At 43.5% G+C, this 17689-nt stretch overlaps 1 protein-coding gene across 1 annotated transcript in view; it reads right to left on the bottom strand.

The window, feature by feature from the left end:
• The window catches only part of SMARCAD1 (SWI/SNF-related, matrix-associated actin-dependent regulator of chromatin, subfamily a, containing DEAD/H box 1), an 89297-nt gene extending 74709 nt beyond the window's left edge, over positions 1 to 14588 (bottom strand). The window contains exons 1-2 of the mRNA XM_012810555.2: positions 14457 to 14588; positions 13601 to 13839 (exon numbers count right to left, since the gene is read on the bottom strand). Of these exons, the coding sequence (XP_012666009.1) occupies positions 13601 to 13790 (190 nt within the window). The 5' untranslated portion in view covers positions 13791 to 13839; positions 14457 to 14588. The remainder of the gene's footprint in view (positions 1 to 13600; positions 13840 to 14456) is intronic.
• Positions 14589 to 17689: the final 3101 nt, after the last annotated feature.

Raw genomic sequence — 17689 nt, 5'->3', positions numbered from 1 at the left:
AGCTCACAGCAACCTCCAACTCCTGGGCTCAAGCCATTCTCCTGCCTCCGCCTCCCAAGTAGCTGGGACTGGCCACAAGGGTGCCCAGCCATCATTGTTGTTTGGTGGTCCAGGTTGGATTCGAACCCGCCAGTTCAGGTATATTTGGCTGACGCCTTAGCTGCTTGAGCCACAGGCGCTGAGCTGAGGATCTCTCTCTTTTTTTTTGGGGGGGGGGCAATTTTTGGTCGGGGCTGGGTTTGAACCCTCTATCTCCAGCATTTGGGGATGGCACCCTACTCCTTTGAGCCACAGACCGCCCAGTAAGAGGATCTCCTAAGCTCAGGAGTTGGAGACCAGTCTGAGCAAGAGAAAGACCCATCCTACACCTCTACTACTAATAACAGAAAAATTGACTGAGCACTGTGGGGGATTACCTATAGTCTCAGCTACTCAGGAGGTCAAGGCAAGAGGATTACTCCAATCAAGAAGTCTGAGGTTGCTATGAGCTATGACATCACAGCACTCTATTGGGGGCAACAAAGTGAGACTCTGTTTCAAAACAAAACAAAACAAAACACAACACAGAAAATAGCTGAGCATGGTGGCTTACACCTGTAATACCAACACATTTGGAGGCTGAGGCAAGAAGATTGCTTGAACCCAAGAGTTCATGACCAGCTCAGGCAACATACCAAGACCCCATCTCTGGAAAAAAATTTTAAAAATTGGCAAGGCACAGTGAGTGGCCCATGCCTGTATTCCCAAGCTACTTGGCAGGCTGAGATGCAATAATTGCTTGATCCTACAAGGTTGCGTTGTACTCCAGCCTGGGTAACAGAATAGGAGAGTAAGACTCAGTGTCTTTAAAAGAAAAAAAAAAAAGACTAACAATATTTTAGCCAGATATGAAATTAAATAGTAGACATCAGAAAACCAAGCTATAAAGGCTGGCCATGGTGGCTAAATCCTGTAACCCTAACAATTTAGGAAGGAGACATAGGAGATCTTTTGAGGCCAGTAACATAGTGAGACTGAGCCAAGAAGTTTGAGACTGCAGCGAGGTTAGCCACACAGGTGCACTAACACAGCAAGACCCTATTTTAATTAAAAAACAAAACAAACAAATGAACAAAAACACAACCAAGCTGTACCCTGGTGTAAACAAGTAAAATTTTTTGTGCACAGTGATTTGACTATATTTCTTTTAATTTGATAATTCCATTTCCAGGCATTTTTTTTCTACAGATTCTACATATGTAAAAATACCTATAGTAAAAGGATGGTCACTATAGTATTCTTTTGATATCTTAATAAAATAAAGAGGCTGGGCATGGTGGCTCACATCTGTAATCCTAGCACTTTAGGAGGCTGAGGCAGGTAGACTGCTTGAGCTCATGAGTTTGAGACCAGTCTGAGCAAAACCAAGACCCCTGTTTCTATGGTTTGGCGCTCATAGCACGTTATGGCACCAGCCACATGCACCGAGGCTGGCAGATTCAAGCCCGGCTCTAGCCAGCTAACCAATGACAACTGCAACAAGAAAATAGCTGGGAGTTTCGGTGGGTCCCTGTAGTCCCAGCTACTTGGGAGGCTGAGGCAAGAGAATTGCTTAAGCCCAAGAGTTTGAGGTTGCTTTGAGTTGTGATGACACAGCACTCTACTGAGGGCAACATAATGAGATTGTCTCAAAAAAAAAAAAAAAAAAAAAGACCCTTTCTCTACTAAAAATAGAAAAACTGAGGAAAGAGGATTGCCTGAGCCCGAGTTGGAGGTTGCTGTGAGCTATAACATCATGGCACTCTACCCAGGGCCATAGCTTGAGACTCTATCTCAGAAAGAAATAAATTAATAGGCTTGGTGCCTGTAGCTCAGCGGCTAGGACACCAGCCACATACACCGGAGCTGGAAGGTTTGAATCCAGCCCGGGCCTGCCAAACAACAATGACAACTACAACCAAAAAATAGCCAGCCACTGTGGTGGACACCTGTAGTCCCAGCTATTTGGGAGGCTGAGACAACAGAATCACTTAAGCCCAAGAATTGGAGGTTGCTGTGAGCTCTGACGTCAGGTCGCTCTACCCAGGGCGACATAGTTAGTCTCTATCTCAAAAAAAAAAAAAAAAAAATCCTTGCTTCAGTTTCTTAAAAATAAATAAAACAAAGAACAAAACACCAAATTACTGATGAACATCAATAGAAAAGTATATGAGTTATAATACACACATAAAAGACATTCTGTAGTCATTTAAAATTTTGAGGTAGAGTATATTTTATATGGATTAACATGTAAAGGGTAAAAAAAAAAACTGCTTTTAATTAACAAGTTGCAATCTTTTTTTTGTTCAAGAATCAAAAACCTGAACTATATACACAGAGAAAAAAAATATGTGAAAGAACAAACACCAAAACTAAACAAGGATCAAAGACTCTGTAGTACACAATGCTGTATCACTTAACTTTTTACATAACCTTTTGTTAAGAAAACAATAGCTAAGGAAAGTAAAAAAGGCAAAGAAGAAAAACAGACAAAAATGGATACTTAAAATACACTTAAGATTTATACTTAGGTATCATTACTTATTGAACTTTCTATTCGGAACAATTCAGCACTAGCCCTTTCCCCAAGTACTGCCTTCAACTAATAACATACGTTAACTTGAGGACGGGAGGGCATATGGACGTTAAAAGGAAAAACAACAAAACCCCCAAATATACACAGTAAGGAACCAAAATGACTACCTATTACAGTGATGGCTCACATTCAGCCATACATACCAAAAAACCCAAAAAGAGTATTGCCCACTGGTTATGGAAATGGAAAGCTAAAATCATAATTCAGCCCTATTATTCAAAGGAACATATCCGCTTTTAATGTTGCCAAGGACTTTCCAGGCAAAGACAGGCAAGGAAGAGGGAGGTCCAAAAGCTCATATAATCTTTATGTGGCAAAGAAATGCTCTCAGGAAATCTTGATAACTGGTACAGTTTCTTTCTTTCTTTTTTTTTTTTAAGAGACAGAGTTTTATTTTCTTGCCCTCGGTAGAGTGCCTTAGCGTCACAGCTCACAGCAACCTCCAGCACTTGGGCTTAGGCAATTCTCTTGCCTCAGCTCCCAAGTAGCTGGGACTATAGGCATCCGCCACAATGCCTGGTTATTATTTTTTTGTTGTTGCAGTTTGGCCGGGGCTGGGTTTAAACCCTCCACCCTCGGTATATGAGGCCAGCACCCTACTCACTGAGCCACAGGCGTCGCCCAATAACTGGTATAGTTTTTTAAGTGCCTCTCACTTCTTAATGACTGTTTACTTTCAACATGATAGCCACTTCGAATTGGCAACTACCTTAGAGGACTCTATCTATTTCACCAAGAAAATAAATTCATCATACACTAATGTTTTCCTCCATTCCAACTTCAAAATCATCTATGAACCCAGCTATTTTTATCTCCTCCAACTTTTCCCCCAGGTAAAATGCGTCTCTATTTCCTTGTGATGGTAAACAATCCAACTGTGCATCAGTTCTTACCCCTTGATGCCTCTCTTCATGTATTTCCTACCCTTAAGTCTTTCCCTCTCCACTAGCTGCATAATTTCCAACAATCTTTACTTGACAGTGCTTCCCTATCAAGTTCCTCTCTTTCTCTTCTTGAAAGAATAAGTCTCCAGGCTCAGCGCCTATAGCACAGTGGTTACAGCTGCCAGTTACAAACACCGAGGGGGGCAGGTTCCATCCCGGCCAGGGCCAACTAAACAACTGCAACAAAGATAGCTGGGCATTGTGGGGGGTACCTGCAGTCTCTGCTACTTGGGAGGCTGAGGCAAGAGAATTAAGAGAATTAAGCCCAAGAGCTTGATGTTGCTGTGAGCTGTGCTCTACCAATGGCGACATGGGGAGACTCTGTCTCAAAAAAAGAGTAGTTGGCTCGGCACCTGTGGCTCAAGTGGCTAAGGTGCCAGCCACGTACACCCAAGGTGGCGGGTTCAAATCCAGCCGGGCCTGCCAAACAACAATGATGGCTACAACCAAAATTTAGCCAGGTGTTTTGGCGGGTGCCTGTGTTCCCAGCAACTTGGGAGGCTGAGGCAGGAGACTTGCTTGAGCCCATGAGTTGGAGGTTGCTGTGAGCTGTGATGCCATAGCACTCTACCCAGGGGGACAGCTTGAGGCTCTGTCTCAAAAAACAAAAACAAAACAAAACAAAACAGTAGTTTCCATCTCATCACCATTCCACTGAAGCTGTCAGAGGTTAATAGTAACTTTAATTTCCAAAAAATGTGGTCACTGATAAGTCTCCATCCAGCTTGCCTTCTCTACAGCATTTGTTACTAATCTCTATATAGCAAACTGAAAACTCTGTTTTTTAGCTTCCCAGACAAAATCTTTTTTTTTATTTTTGAAATAGAGTCTCACTTTGTCTCCCTTGATAGACTGCCCTTACATCATGGCTCACAGCAACCTCAAACTCGTGGGCCCAGCGATGCTCTTGCCTCAGCCTCCCAAATAGCTGGGACTACAGGTGTTTACTCCAACACCAGCTAGTTTTTTACATACCTCCAACTTGCTCTTGCTCAACCTGGTCCTGAACTCCTGATCTCAAGCAATCCACCCACCTCAGTCTCCCAGAGTGCTAGGATTACAGGCAAAGTGCTAGGATTACAAAGTGCTAGGATACTTCTTAGCAAAGTATCTCAAGAATGGAAGAAATAGTATCCAATGTACTCAGCCCTACCATGAAACTAATTTATAGCTTTCATATGAAAGCTATAACCCAATTATAGCCCAAGAATATGGGGAAAGGGAGGGGGGAGGATGAATGGAGGGAGGGTAATTGGTGGGACCACACCTACAGTGCAACTTACTTACAAGGTGAAACTTACTAAATGTAAAATATAAATATCTTAACACAATAACTAAGAAAATGCCATGAAGGCTATGTTAACCAGTTTGATGAAAATATTTCAAATTGTACATAAAACCAGCACATTGTACCCCATGACTGCATTAATGTACACAGCTATGATTTAATTAAAGAAAAAAAAACTCGGCTCGGCGCCTATAGCTCAACCGGCTAGGGCGCCAGCCACGTACACCTAAGGTGGCGGGTTCGAATCCCCAGCCCGGACCCGCCAAACAACAATGACGGCTGCAACCAAAAAAAAAAAATAGCCAGGCGTTGTGGCGGGCGCCTGTGGTCCCAGCTACTTGGGAGGCGGAGGCAGGAGACTCGCTTGAGCCCAGGAGTTGGAGGTTGCTGTGAGCTGTAATGCCACGGCACTCTACCCAGGGGTACAGCTTGAGGCTCTGTCTCAAAAAAAAAAAAGAAAAAAAAACTCATTTTTTATGACTATTCTAGTCATCCTTTGTTTCATTGGTTTCCCTGCCTTTGTGCATCTTCAAATCTTGATGTTTTTTACTAGACACTGCTTAGGACATTCTTTTCTTAACAACCATAATGATGACTCTCAATTTTTTTTTTTGTAGACAGAATCTCACTATGTCACCCTTGATGGAGTGCCATGGTGTCATAGCTCACAGCTCTCAGGCTCAAGTGATTCTCTTGCCTCACCCTCCCAGGTAGCTGGGACCACCGCACCCGCCACAACCCCAGACTATTTTGTTGCTGTTGTTGCTGTTGTTCCTGTTTAGCAGGCCCTGGCTGGGTTCAAACCCACCAGCCCCAGTGCATGTGGCTGGTGCTCTAACCACTGAGCTACAGGTGCCGAGCCTCTCAAGTTAATTTCTAAGGTTTAGAACACTCTAAGCTCCAAATTCTAATGTTCAATCATTCACTCCCTTGCTACCGAAATATGTCAGGTAATGCAAACTCATCGTGTTTCAGTATCTTTCTCCTAAACCTACTTACTCCTAATTCAGTAGATGTTGGCACTCACCTGTCAAAGCAAGGAACATATTAGTTATCTTTAAATCCTCCGTGTTCAACTGATTATCAAATTATCATCAAATACATGTCAAATAAAACTGTCCAGCTCTTTCCCACTTTGCAAGACGGCGGGTGAAAAAGCCGAGAAGCCAGTTTCTAACGAGAAGAACCTGTTAATAAAGAGAAGAGGCCCGGACAGCGCCTGTGACTCAAAGGAGTAGGGCGCTGGCCCCATATGCTGGAGGTAGCGGGTTCAAACCCAGCCCTGGCCAAACACTGAAAAAAAAAAAAAAAAAAAAAAGAGAGAGAGAGAGAGAGAGAGAGAGAAAAGAGGCTTAAGGCCAAGAAGGCGAAGCCCCACTGCAGCCGAAATCCTGTTCTCGTCAGGATTTCCAATGTATTTTCCAATGTATATCTGCCATGTATTCGAGAAAGGCGCTGTATGAGGAAATACACAGCAGCTAAATCCAAGATTGCAAAGAAAAAGAAGATGAAGGTCCTTGCCACTGTTACAAAACCAGTTGGTGGGGACAAGCGTGGTGGCACTCGGGTGGTTAAACTTCACAAAATGCCTAGATACTATCCCACTGAAGATGTGCCTCGAAAGCTAGTGAGCCATGGCAAAAAAACCATTGAGTCAGCATGTGAGAAAATGCGATCTAGCGTCACACCGGGACCATTCCAGTTATCCTCACTGGGTGCCACAGAGGCAAGAGAGTGGTTTTCCTAAAGCAACTGGGCAGTAGCTTGCTACTTGTGACTGGACCTCTGTCCCTCAATCAAGTTCCTCTATGAAAAACAAGCAAGAAATTTGTCATCACCACCACCACCACAAAAATTGACATCAGTAATGTTAAAATCCCAAAGCATCGGGTGGCGCCTGTGGCTCCGTGGGTAGGGCGCTGGCCTCATATACCGAGGGTGGCGGGTTCAAACCCGGCCCTGGCCAAACTGCAACAAAAAGATAGCCGGGCTTTGTGGCGGGCACCAGTGGTCCCAGCTACTTGGGAGGCTGAGGCAAGAGAATCACCTAAGCCCAGGAGTTGGAGGTTGCTGTGAGCTGTGTGACGTGACAGCACTCTACCCAGGGTGACAAAGTGAGACTCTGTCTCTACCAAAAAAAAAATCCCAAAGCATCTTACTGATGCTTATTTCAAGAAGCAGCTCCAGAAGCCCAGACACCAGGAAAGTAAGATCTTCACCACAGAAAAAGAGAAATACAAGATAACAGAATAGTGCAAGGTTGATAAAAAGCTGTGGACTCGCAAATTTATCGAAAAATCAAGGCTACTCCTCAGCTCCAAGACTACCTGCGAGGTGTGTTTGCTCTGACAAATGGAACTTACCCTCATAAAACGGGTGTTTTAAATTTCTTAAAAAGAACCTAATTAAATGGCTGGAAAAAAAAAAAAAAACTGTCCCAAATTACTTTCTCTGTCACGCCTACAGCCATTTCCCTACATTGATACTTCTATTTACACAACTCTTTCATTAATGGTCTTTCCATAGGAATGCTGTACTGTATGTGTGAAATAAGACCCCCCCCTTCCCAGCATGGGATATAAACACCCCGCACAACCCTGTAGTTTACATTTCCATTTCTCTCTTTTTTTTTGCAGTTTTTGGCCAGGGCCGGGTTAGAAGCCGCCACCTCCCGCATATGGGGCGGCACCTTACTCCTTTGCACCACAGGCGCTGCCCTACATTTCCATCTCAAATCTCCTTTTCTATACATAATGCCCCCTGCTCCATACAAATGTCAGACTCTTCAAAGCAGTATGTATTCTTAACCCTTTCAAATAATTTGTTCCCCCCCCCAAAACAATGATTCCATTGTTTAGAGTCCACTCCAAACATTGTATGCAACTTTTTGCGATCCTCCCTAAAAAGAATGGATAGTCATCAATTCCCTACTGTGATCTTACTTTGCTTAATACTGTGATCTGTATGGGCATGGCGGCTCACACCTGTAATCCTAGCATTCTGAGAAGCCAAGGCGGGAAGATCACTTGAGCTCAGGAATTAGAGACCAGCAATATTGAGACTCTAAAAATAGCTGGGTGTTGTGACAAGTGCCTATAGTTCCAGGGGCTGAGGTAAGAGGTGCTCTAGAGTTTGAGGTGGCTGTGAAACATGACGCCATGACACTCTTTCAGGGTGATAGACTGAGATACTATCTTTAAAAAAAATAAAATAATGGCTCGGGGCCGGTAGCTCTGTGAGTAGGGCGCTGGGCACGTACACTAAGGCTGGTGGGTTTGAACCTGGCCCAGACCGGCTAAACGACGACAACTGCAACAAAAAATAGCTGGGTGTTACAGCAGGTGCCTGTAGTCCCAGCTACTCAGGAGGCTGAGGCAAGAGAATCGCTTAAGCCCAGGAGTTAGAGGTTGTTGTCAGCTGTGATGCCATGGCTCGCTATCTAGGCAACATAGTGAGACTCTGTCTCAAAAAAAAAAAAAAAGAAAAAAGAAAAGAAATAAAATAAAGTAAAAAGAGCCGGGAGCAGTGGTTCACACCTGTAATCCTAGCATTCTGGGAGGCCGAGGTGGGTGGATTGCCTTGAGCTGGTGAGTTTGAGACCAGCTTGAGCAAGAGTGAGACCCCCATCTCTAATAAAAAATAGAAAAACCAGGCTCAGTGCCTGTAGCTCAAGCAGCTAGGTGTCAGCCACATATACTGGAGCTGATGGGTTCGAATCCAGCCGGGGCCCGCCAAACAATTTCAACCAAAAAATAGCCCAGCATTGTGTCAGGCGCCTGTAGTCCCAGCCATTTAGGAGGCTGAGGCAAGAGTATCGCTTAAACCTAAGAGTTTGAGGTTGCTGTGAGCTGTGATGCCATAGCACTCCACCCAGGGCAACAACTTGAGACTGTCTCAAAAAAAAAAGAAAGAAAAACAAACCAAATGTTGTGGGAGCACTTGTAGTCCCAGCTACTTGGGAGGCTGAGCCAAGAGGACTGCTTGAACCCAGAAGAATGAGGTTGCTGTGAGCTATGATGCCAGAACAACAGTGAGACTCTTGTAAAAAAAAAAAAAAAAGTACTACTTATCACCCACTCATCATACAATAATCCTCACTTAACACTTTTTGAGGGTCTATAAGCCAGTCTCTGTTCTAAGCAATGGCGATGAACAGGTGAGAGACAGAAAATTCTCTACTTTCACAGGGATCTTATATTCTAACCAGGCAGACATAAATATCCAAGGTAATGTTAGAGATAAATATTATCAAGAAAAATACAGTAAACCAGAGTAAAAGCTGGAGTGGAGCAGGGCAGGATGGGTTGCTATTTCAGAGTGATCAGGGAAGGCCTTCTACAAAAGGTGTTATTTCACTAAGACCTAATGAAGGAATCAAGTCATGTGCAAGTATAAACAAAAAGGGTCTTCCAGGCAAAAAAGAAGCATAGATGGAACCTTTCTTGGCATATTCAAGAAACAATGTTGACCAGGGCATGGTAACTGAAAGAGAGTGGTAGAAAATGAAACCTTAACTCCTATTAGGTAAAATAACAGGATTAGTTGAAAAGTGACCACAATTTCTGTCCTACAAGATGACTTAGATGCTAACATCCTATTGTAACTAAATAGAGCATTATCCCACAATGGCAGCATGAAAAGTTACCATACGATAATAAAGAATGAAGGTCAATGGTCCTATTCTACTGATTCACCAATTGCCACCTCTAGTCATGACCTTAAATCAAACTTCAGCATCAAGTCCTGTCTAGAAGTTCTCTGCTAAATTCTACTTTCCCCGCCCCCTACCTAACCTTCCTCCCCAAGGCTAAACAGCCTTAGTAGGTGGGACCAGGATCTTTGATTCTTATCTGAATTCTTAAAGGCACGCCCAGCTGCCTAGAATAGGTACTTACCATCTATTCTGATGCACAACACTCCTCTTTTCAATTACCTACACAAAAATCTTAACATTCATCTTATCTCATTTCTACTAGGGATCTGGTTGCAAAACCCTATCTTTCATTTCTTTGAAACAGCTCACACCTCCCCAGTTTCTATAGCCATCTTTGTAAAAATTGTGTAAATGATTTCTTTCCTGTCAAACCCTGCCATCTATCAATGTGCATCAGTCACTACTGCTAAACTGATTTTTTAATAAAATAACTTTCTTCCACCACTTAACTGTACTATCCATGCCTATACCTATAAATTTGTCAGTCTTAGTTCACAAGATTCTCCCAAATTCACAGTATCACTATATATATATACAGTTTTGTTTTTTTTTTGGAGACAGAGTCTCACTTGTCCCCCTTGGAGTGTCATGGTGTCACGCTCATAGCAACCCCAAACTCTTGGGCTCAAGCGATTCTCTTGCCTCAGCCTCCTAGGTAGTTGGGACTACAGGCGTCCACCACATTTCCCAGTTGTTTTTTTTAGATACAGGGCTTTGCTCTGGCTCAGGCTCAGACTCGCCTCCAACTCGTGAGCTCAGGCAATCCATCCGCCTCAGCCTCCCAAGTGCTGGGATCACAGGTGAGCCATTGTGCGGCCTACAACAATCTTTTTTTAAAGCAAAGTGATCCATTCCTATGAGGATAAATTCCCAATGATCCTAGAACAAACTTAATTTTCCCATTTCCCAATGTCATCAAGACTGATGATGTGATTCCCAAAGCAAATTTCTATGAGGAATTTATGTATGAAATATATGCATGTCCCAATAAAAGAAAAAGAGTGGAGTATCCCTAGAGGAAAAAGCAGAAAAAAATTTACTGATCAGAAAAGGCCACTAATAATTTTACATCACCAACATTCATAAGTAACTAAAACAGTCCCCTGAAATGCAGTTTACAAAGTTCTTTTAGAGATGACATAACGATAAATCACAGACATTAAGTGACTTGTCCAATGTCCCACATTTAACTAAAATGAAGAAGCAGAGGTGGTTTTGGATTTTTGGTTTGTTTTTTTTTTTTTTGAGATGGAGCCTTGCTCTATCACCTGGGCTGGAGAGCCATGGCCTCAACCTAGCTCACAGAAACCTAAAACTCTTGGGCTCAAGCCATCCTCCCAATTTAGCCTCCTAAGAAGCTGGGACTACAGTCACACCCAGCTAGTTTTTCTATTTTTAGTATAGATAGGGTCTCACTCTTTCTCAGGCTGGTCTCACAAATTCTAGCCCAAATAATTCTCTAGCCTTGGCCTTCCAGAGTGTTAGGATTACAGGCTTGAAACACCACACCCAGCTAAAACAATAGTTTTTTAAGGACTCAAATCTCATACCTACCCCTTAGCCTTGCCTAACCACATAAAGACGAATGTACTAATTGGAAAAACATTAAAATACCTGGATGTTCAGAATTAACTTCTGCATGTTATGCAACATCATTTATCTATCAAAAGGATTAACAGAGGGATGTCACTCTTGAGCTTAAAGTCCCTTAGTTGTTAATCCTAGCCCTTTGGGATACCAAGGGGATAGAATCCCTTGAGGTCAAGAGTTTGACACCAGCCTGAACAACATAGTTAAGACTCAGCCTGAGGAGATCCCTTTTCTACAAAAACAGAAAAGTTTATCCTGACATGGTGGTGTGTACCTATAGTTCCAGATACTTAGGATACTGAGGAAGAAGGAGCCCTTGAGCCCAGGAGTTTGAGGCTGCAGTGAGCTATGATGGCAGTACAAGTATCCTAGTCCGGGAAGCAAGAGCAAAACTCTGTCTCAGTGTAAAAAGAAAAAAAAAAAAATCCTGCATTTGTTGTCTACAGCTTTTAGATAAGTTCAATACTCCTTTGGAAGTCTGACTCCTAAATTATCTTTTAATCCAATCTACCCAACCATTCCACCAAATTCCAATTACACCAAAATATTTTAAAATGATGTTATTCTAGGCTCAGAGTCCGTAGCACAACGGTTACGGCACTGGCCACATACACTGAGAGTGGTGGATTCAAACGCAGCCTGGGCCTGGGCCTGGGCCAGCTAAACAACAAATGACAACTGCAACAAAAAATAGCCAGGTGGCAGGTGCCTGTTCCAACTACTTGGGAGGCTGAGTCAAGAGAATTGTTTAAGCCCAAGAGTTTGAGGTTGCTGTGAGCTATGACACCACAGCACTCTACTGAGGGCAACATAGTGAGACTGTCTCAAAAAAAAGAGAATTACTAGGCTAGCACCGTGGTTACGGTGCCTGCCACATACATGGAGGCTAGTGGTTTGAATCCGGCCCAGGTCAGCAATGACAACTACAACAACAAAAAAAATTGCCAGGCATTGTGGTGAACACCTGTAGTCCCAGCTACTTGGGAGGCTGAGACAAGACAATTGTTTAAACCCAAGAGTTTGAGGTTGCCGTGCGCTGTGATGCCACAGCACTCTACTGAGGGCAAACTACAAAGTCTCAAAAAAAAAAAAAAAAGTTATTCTAATGATAACTTGCAAGGAATCTGCCATCACTGTTAAATAGAAGAGTGGCAAATAAGATACCAAGACACAGGCTCGGCGTCTGTGGCTCAAGCAGCTAAGGCGCCAGCCACATACACCTGAGCTGGAGGATTCGAATCCCCAGCCCGGCCCGCCAAACAATGATGGCTGCAATCAAAAAATGGCCGGGCGTTGTGGTAGGTGCCCATAGTCCCAGCTACTTGGGAGGCAGAGGCAAGAGAATCGCTTAAGCCCAGGAGTTGGAGGTTGCTGTGAGTTGTGATGCCACAGCACTCTACCCAGGGCAATAGCTTGAGGCTCTGTCTCAAAAAACCCCTCATCTCTTAGGTTACCTTAATTTCAAAACTGTTTGTGAAATACTGAGTCTTATGTAAAAAAGGTATTACTGAAGTAAACATTAAAATAAAACTTCCACTCATTCACAACAACTTCAAACTCCTGGGCTCATGCTCATACAAGAAACTATAATGTATCACCGTCAAGTCCTCAGGAACAAAAAAAATAGGAAGAGCATGATAAAAATATTAAGAGTTTATGCTCTGAAATCAGACAGCCTGAACTTGAGCTCAGACTCTACCTCTGAGTTTCATTTCTGCAAAATGTAAGATTTCATTAGTTTCATTTCTGCAAAATGTAGGATTATTGTGCAAGTTAAATGACAGAAATTGAAGCACTTAGCACTAGGCCTAAAACATAGGAAGTGTGCAAATATATTCTTCTGTTAACTGCTCAATGAACACAGATTAGAATGGCAATCTTAAGTTTTGCCTTATTCTTGAATGCTATTGTCTGTGATGATCTTCTGGTTAGGTTGAAAATGGTTCGTTCACCATTCGGAATACCAGTTACTCATTTGCATTCTGGGGATATCCAGGAAATCAGGTGGAGGCAGTATCTGAATATGAGCTGATCTTCATTTGTGCATAGAGGTTGTCTTCAGGCATCTTGATCAATGTCTAGCTCATAGCAGCTGATAGATACTTTTTGAAATACTGGAATAAAATCAAACAGCCCCTAAATCTATCACAAGACTGAATCACCAACATTCTTCTTCCAGGAACAACCATTCTGACCTAAATTCTGATTTCAACTTCAATCATTGGGCCATATTCCCAGAACTCCTATAAAAATGAAGCATGAATAGATGGGTACTCATTTGAAGGTAGATGGTGCCTACGGAGTCCCAGAGCTCTATTTAAAAGGGCACACTGGAGGACAATGCATCAGTATGTATGACATCAAGAAGAAAAAAAATTGGAATCCTTTCTGCCTTTCATCTTTTAACAATATCTCTGGATGATACATCAATTTGCAACAGTGTAACTCACCTGTTTTTTCAGTTATATCTGAATCTGGAGTGTTTGCCCTGCTAACTTCCCCTTCAGCATTCTCCTCTTCAGCACTAAGAGAAATTGGTGATGAAGGGCCAGGCTGGGAAGGTTGAGGGGTTGCTTCAGGAGTTTCCTCACTCTTATTCCTTTTCTCAAAGCGAAAACGGTCCAGGTTGAAAAGATTCATATTGGTAGAAACCACCACCTTAGCGGGCTGAGGGCTTTAAATAAACTATCTGCAGGGAAAAAAATAAAAAGAGAAGAGGCCATGAAAACAATACAAAATACAAACCCATAGCAGTTCATTCTCAAGGCAGTTCATTCTCAATGGGCCCGCAAACATGCCAGTGGTTCAGGACTATTATGGCTACCCTTCATTGTTAGGCCACACCGATCAGAAGGTGGACAGGAGTACCGTTTTTAAATTTCTATTGCTTTTCAATCCCTTTCGACCGCTTCCCCCCACCCATCCCTCCTTACTCAAACCACGAGCTGACCCTCGTGCAACCTCCTCTTACCCCAACACGCGCAGGCACGTTCCCCAATCTAACCCCTCAGCAGGCCTCACGCCCGCCTACAGAGACAGGCTCCCTGCGCTACGGTGCCCCCTGCCTGGAGAAAGGACCTGCCAGAGCCCGCGCCTCAACACCGCGGGGACACAAAGGGGCCAAAGAAGGGGAGCGGCGGAGGCCGTGCTGGCGGGCACCCGCCCGGAAGTAGACGCGGCGCGATCTCAGCTGAGAGGAAGCTGATAGGCTTCGGGACACAGGAAGGTTCAGAGGTGGAGAGTACGCTAGTGCATCTCTTTCAACGCTCAGTCGCTCGCCCATCCTCTCTCTTCCTAAAAACTTACTGTCTTATAGCCTTGGTAGTATGGAACAAAGGTTAAAAAGAAAAAAAAAAAAAATTCCCACCTGGGGGGCGACGGTAGCCGGGCCGGGACTTTCCCCAATAGCACCAAGAAAGCTAACGAGCGCGGAGTGATGACGCAACACGCAGCCGAGGCTTTTTTCTCTGCTAGCGCCGCGCGAGCGGAAAATGTCTAGGCGCGAGCTGTTGTCATGGTAACCCGTACCCGACTCTGCCTGGTTGTGAGGGAGGGATTGTTCTGCACCTTTGTCCTGTTTCTCCAGGTTAGAGAGTTGTTAAATAGAACAATAGTAAGCAGTACAATGAGAAGAAATAACATAACAATATGTACTGTAGTTAGGATATGTTTTATATTATAATCGATAATGTTAAATATAGAATACAGATAGCATAATATTAGGTTTAATGTTTTCAGTGCATAATGTCAGTCCTCACAAAAAGCCTGTGTGTACAAAATAAGGAAACTGAAGCCTGCAAATGTTAAGTAGTTAGTAAGGGGTAAAAACCGCTGGGACTGTGGAACTTCAGAGCATTTGAACCGTCTACTGCCTGCCCATTGCTGGCCAGATCTTTCTTTCTTCTTCCCCGTTTTTGTTTAAGACAGTCTCACTTGTCCCCCTTGGTAGAGTGCTCTAGCATCAGTGCTCACAGCAACTTCAAACTCACGGATTTGGGGTCAAGCGATTCTCTTGCCTCAGTCTCCCGAGTAGCTGGGACTACCGGCACCCGCCACAAGGCCCGGCTATTTTTAGAGGCGGGGAGTAGGGGGGGAGGGTCGTCTCGCTCTGGCTCAGGCTGGTCTCTAACCTGTGAGCTCAGGCAATCTGCCCACCTCGGCCTCCCAAGTGCCAAGGTTACAGGAGTGAGCCACCAAGCCCGGTCAGCCAGATTTTTCTTACCTTAGAATATATTTCACTTACTTTGACTGAAATATTACCTTAAGAATAGTTACTTCCTTTGTTCCAATTTTAGGCTAACCAGGCAATTTCCTGACTTGCAATTTGATCTTTCATTTGGTAGTTTCCTTAAAGAAGAATTGTTACAAATAGTTACTCTGCCAGGTACGTTAGCCATTGTAAACTTAAATTTGTATTCTGTTTAATAAAATCAGTGTTGTGGGCCAAGCACAGTGGCTCACGGCTGTAGCCTGTAATCCTAGCGCTCTGGGAGGCCAAGGTGAGTGGATTGAGGTCGCGAGTTTGAGATCAGCTTGAGCCCCAGCGAGACCTCGTCTCTAAAAATAGCTGGGCCTGCAGTCCCAGCTACTTGAGAGGTTGAGGCAAGAGAATCCCTTAAGCCCAGGAGTTTGAGGTTGCTGTGAGCTGTGACACTACAGCACTCTACCAGGGCGACAAAGTGAGACACTGTCATCAAAAAAAAAAAAAAAAAAAGGATTCACAGTCAAATTTGAATTTTAAATAAACAATGAATACTTTTTAAATGTTAGTTTATCTGATGCAATATTTGGAAATTCAAATTCAACAAGGTATCCCGTATTTTATTTGGCAAACCTACCTGTACCCTGCCCTTTTGGTCACCTCTTGGGCTAATGACCTCTTGGGTCACCTCTTAGCTATATTTTTGGCTGGGATATGAAACAGGAAGTACTGTTGCCCCAGGGAAAAGTAACAGTTACACTTCTTGAGTTATACTTCTATACTTATTCCATGTGAACAAGGAATGTTAGGGATTAGGTACTGGAAGCTTTGTCTAAAAGTGAAGATAAGCCAGTGCAGATGAGCCACACCTATAATCCTAGTGTATTAGGAGGCTGTGGCAGAAGAATCGCTTAAGCCCAAGAGTTTGAGGTTGCTGTGAACTGTGATGCCACAGCACTCTACCTAGGGCAACATAGTCAGACTCTGTCTGGAAGAAAAAATAATAATTAGCTGAGCATGGTGGTATGCATCTGTAGTTCCAGCTACTGAAGAGGCTGAGACAGGAGGTTTACTGAACCCAAGATTTTGAGGCTACAGTGAACTCTGACTGGGCCACTGCAGTGCATCCTGGGTGACAGAGTGAGACCCTGTCTCTATATATACATACATACATACATGGGAAAGAAGACACAGGTTTGTTTTCTTTCTTTCTTTTTTTTTTTTTTTGAGACAAAGTCTCACTATGTCACCCTCAGTAGGGTGCTGTGGTGTCATAGCTCACAGCTCACAGCAACTTCAAACTCTCAGGCTAAAGCAATTCTCTTGTCTCAGCCTCCTGAGTAGCCAGGACTACACATGCCCACCACAACACCTATTGATTTTGTTTTTTTAAGATGGGGTCTTGGTCTTGCTCATGCTGGTCTCAAACCTGTGAGCTCAAGCTGCCCAGAGTGCTAGGATTACCGGTGTGAGCCAGCACGCCCAGCCCAAGACACAGGTTCTGAGTGAATATGTTTTATTGGCCCCAGAGATGGCTTTGGAGTGGGAAGTATCTGGGAAGAATCAAACTGAGCCTTTTTGAGCACTAGACCAGGATAGGGACTGCTCTTGCCCAGGGAGGGATTATTCTGCGACATTCATTCACCTAGGACAATTGGAATGATCTGTGACTGGGTTTCTTCTTGAAGGTGAGCAGAAATTTAAGGGGGTGTATGAGTTTGCTAGATCTGCCATAACAAAGTTATACAGACTGGATGACCTAACCAATAGAAATGTATTTCTCACAGTTCTGGAGGCTAGAAGACTACTATCAAGGTGTTGGCAGAGTTAGCTTCTTCTGAGGGCCATGAGGAAAGGGTATGATCCAGGTCTCTTCTCCTGTGGCTTCACATCATCTTCCCTCTGTATACATCTGTGTCAAGATTTCCCTTACTTCCAAGGATATAACTCAGATTGGAGCCCATGTCAGTGACCTCATTTTAACTTAATCACCTATAAAGACATTCTCTCCACATTCTTAAGTACTAGGAATTAGGACTTCAACAAATAAATGGAGGAATTTAGCCCATAATATGTGGCAAGAGAATGAGGGAACGCTGTAGGAAGGATTCTCTATTTGGACTCTGAATAAAAAAGAAAAAATAAATAAGTCTTCCTGTTTATAAATTACAACTCAGTAAACTTAATACTTGTTAAAAATGACTCTAAAAAATTATTATTGGCTTGGTGCCTGTAGCTCAAGTGGCTAAGGTACATACACCAAAGCTGGTGGGTTCGAATCCAGCCCGGGTCTGCCAAACAACAATGACAACTACAACCAAAAAATAGCTGGCGTTGT

The sequence above is a fragment of the Otolemur garnettii genome, unplaced genomic scaffold (genome assembly GCF_000181295.1).
Source record: "Otolemur garnettii isolate 467f Iridium unplaced genomic scaffold, OtoGar3 scaffold00137, whole genome shotgun sequence".
Classification (NCBI taxonomy): Eukaryota; Metazoa; Chordata; class Mammalia; order Primates; family Galagidae; genus Otolemur; species Otolemur garnettii.
Note: the sequence above shows the minus strand (reverse complement) of the source record. Positions and strands in the feature narration are given on the sequence as shown.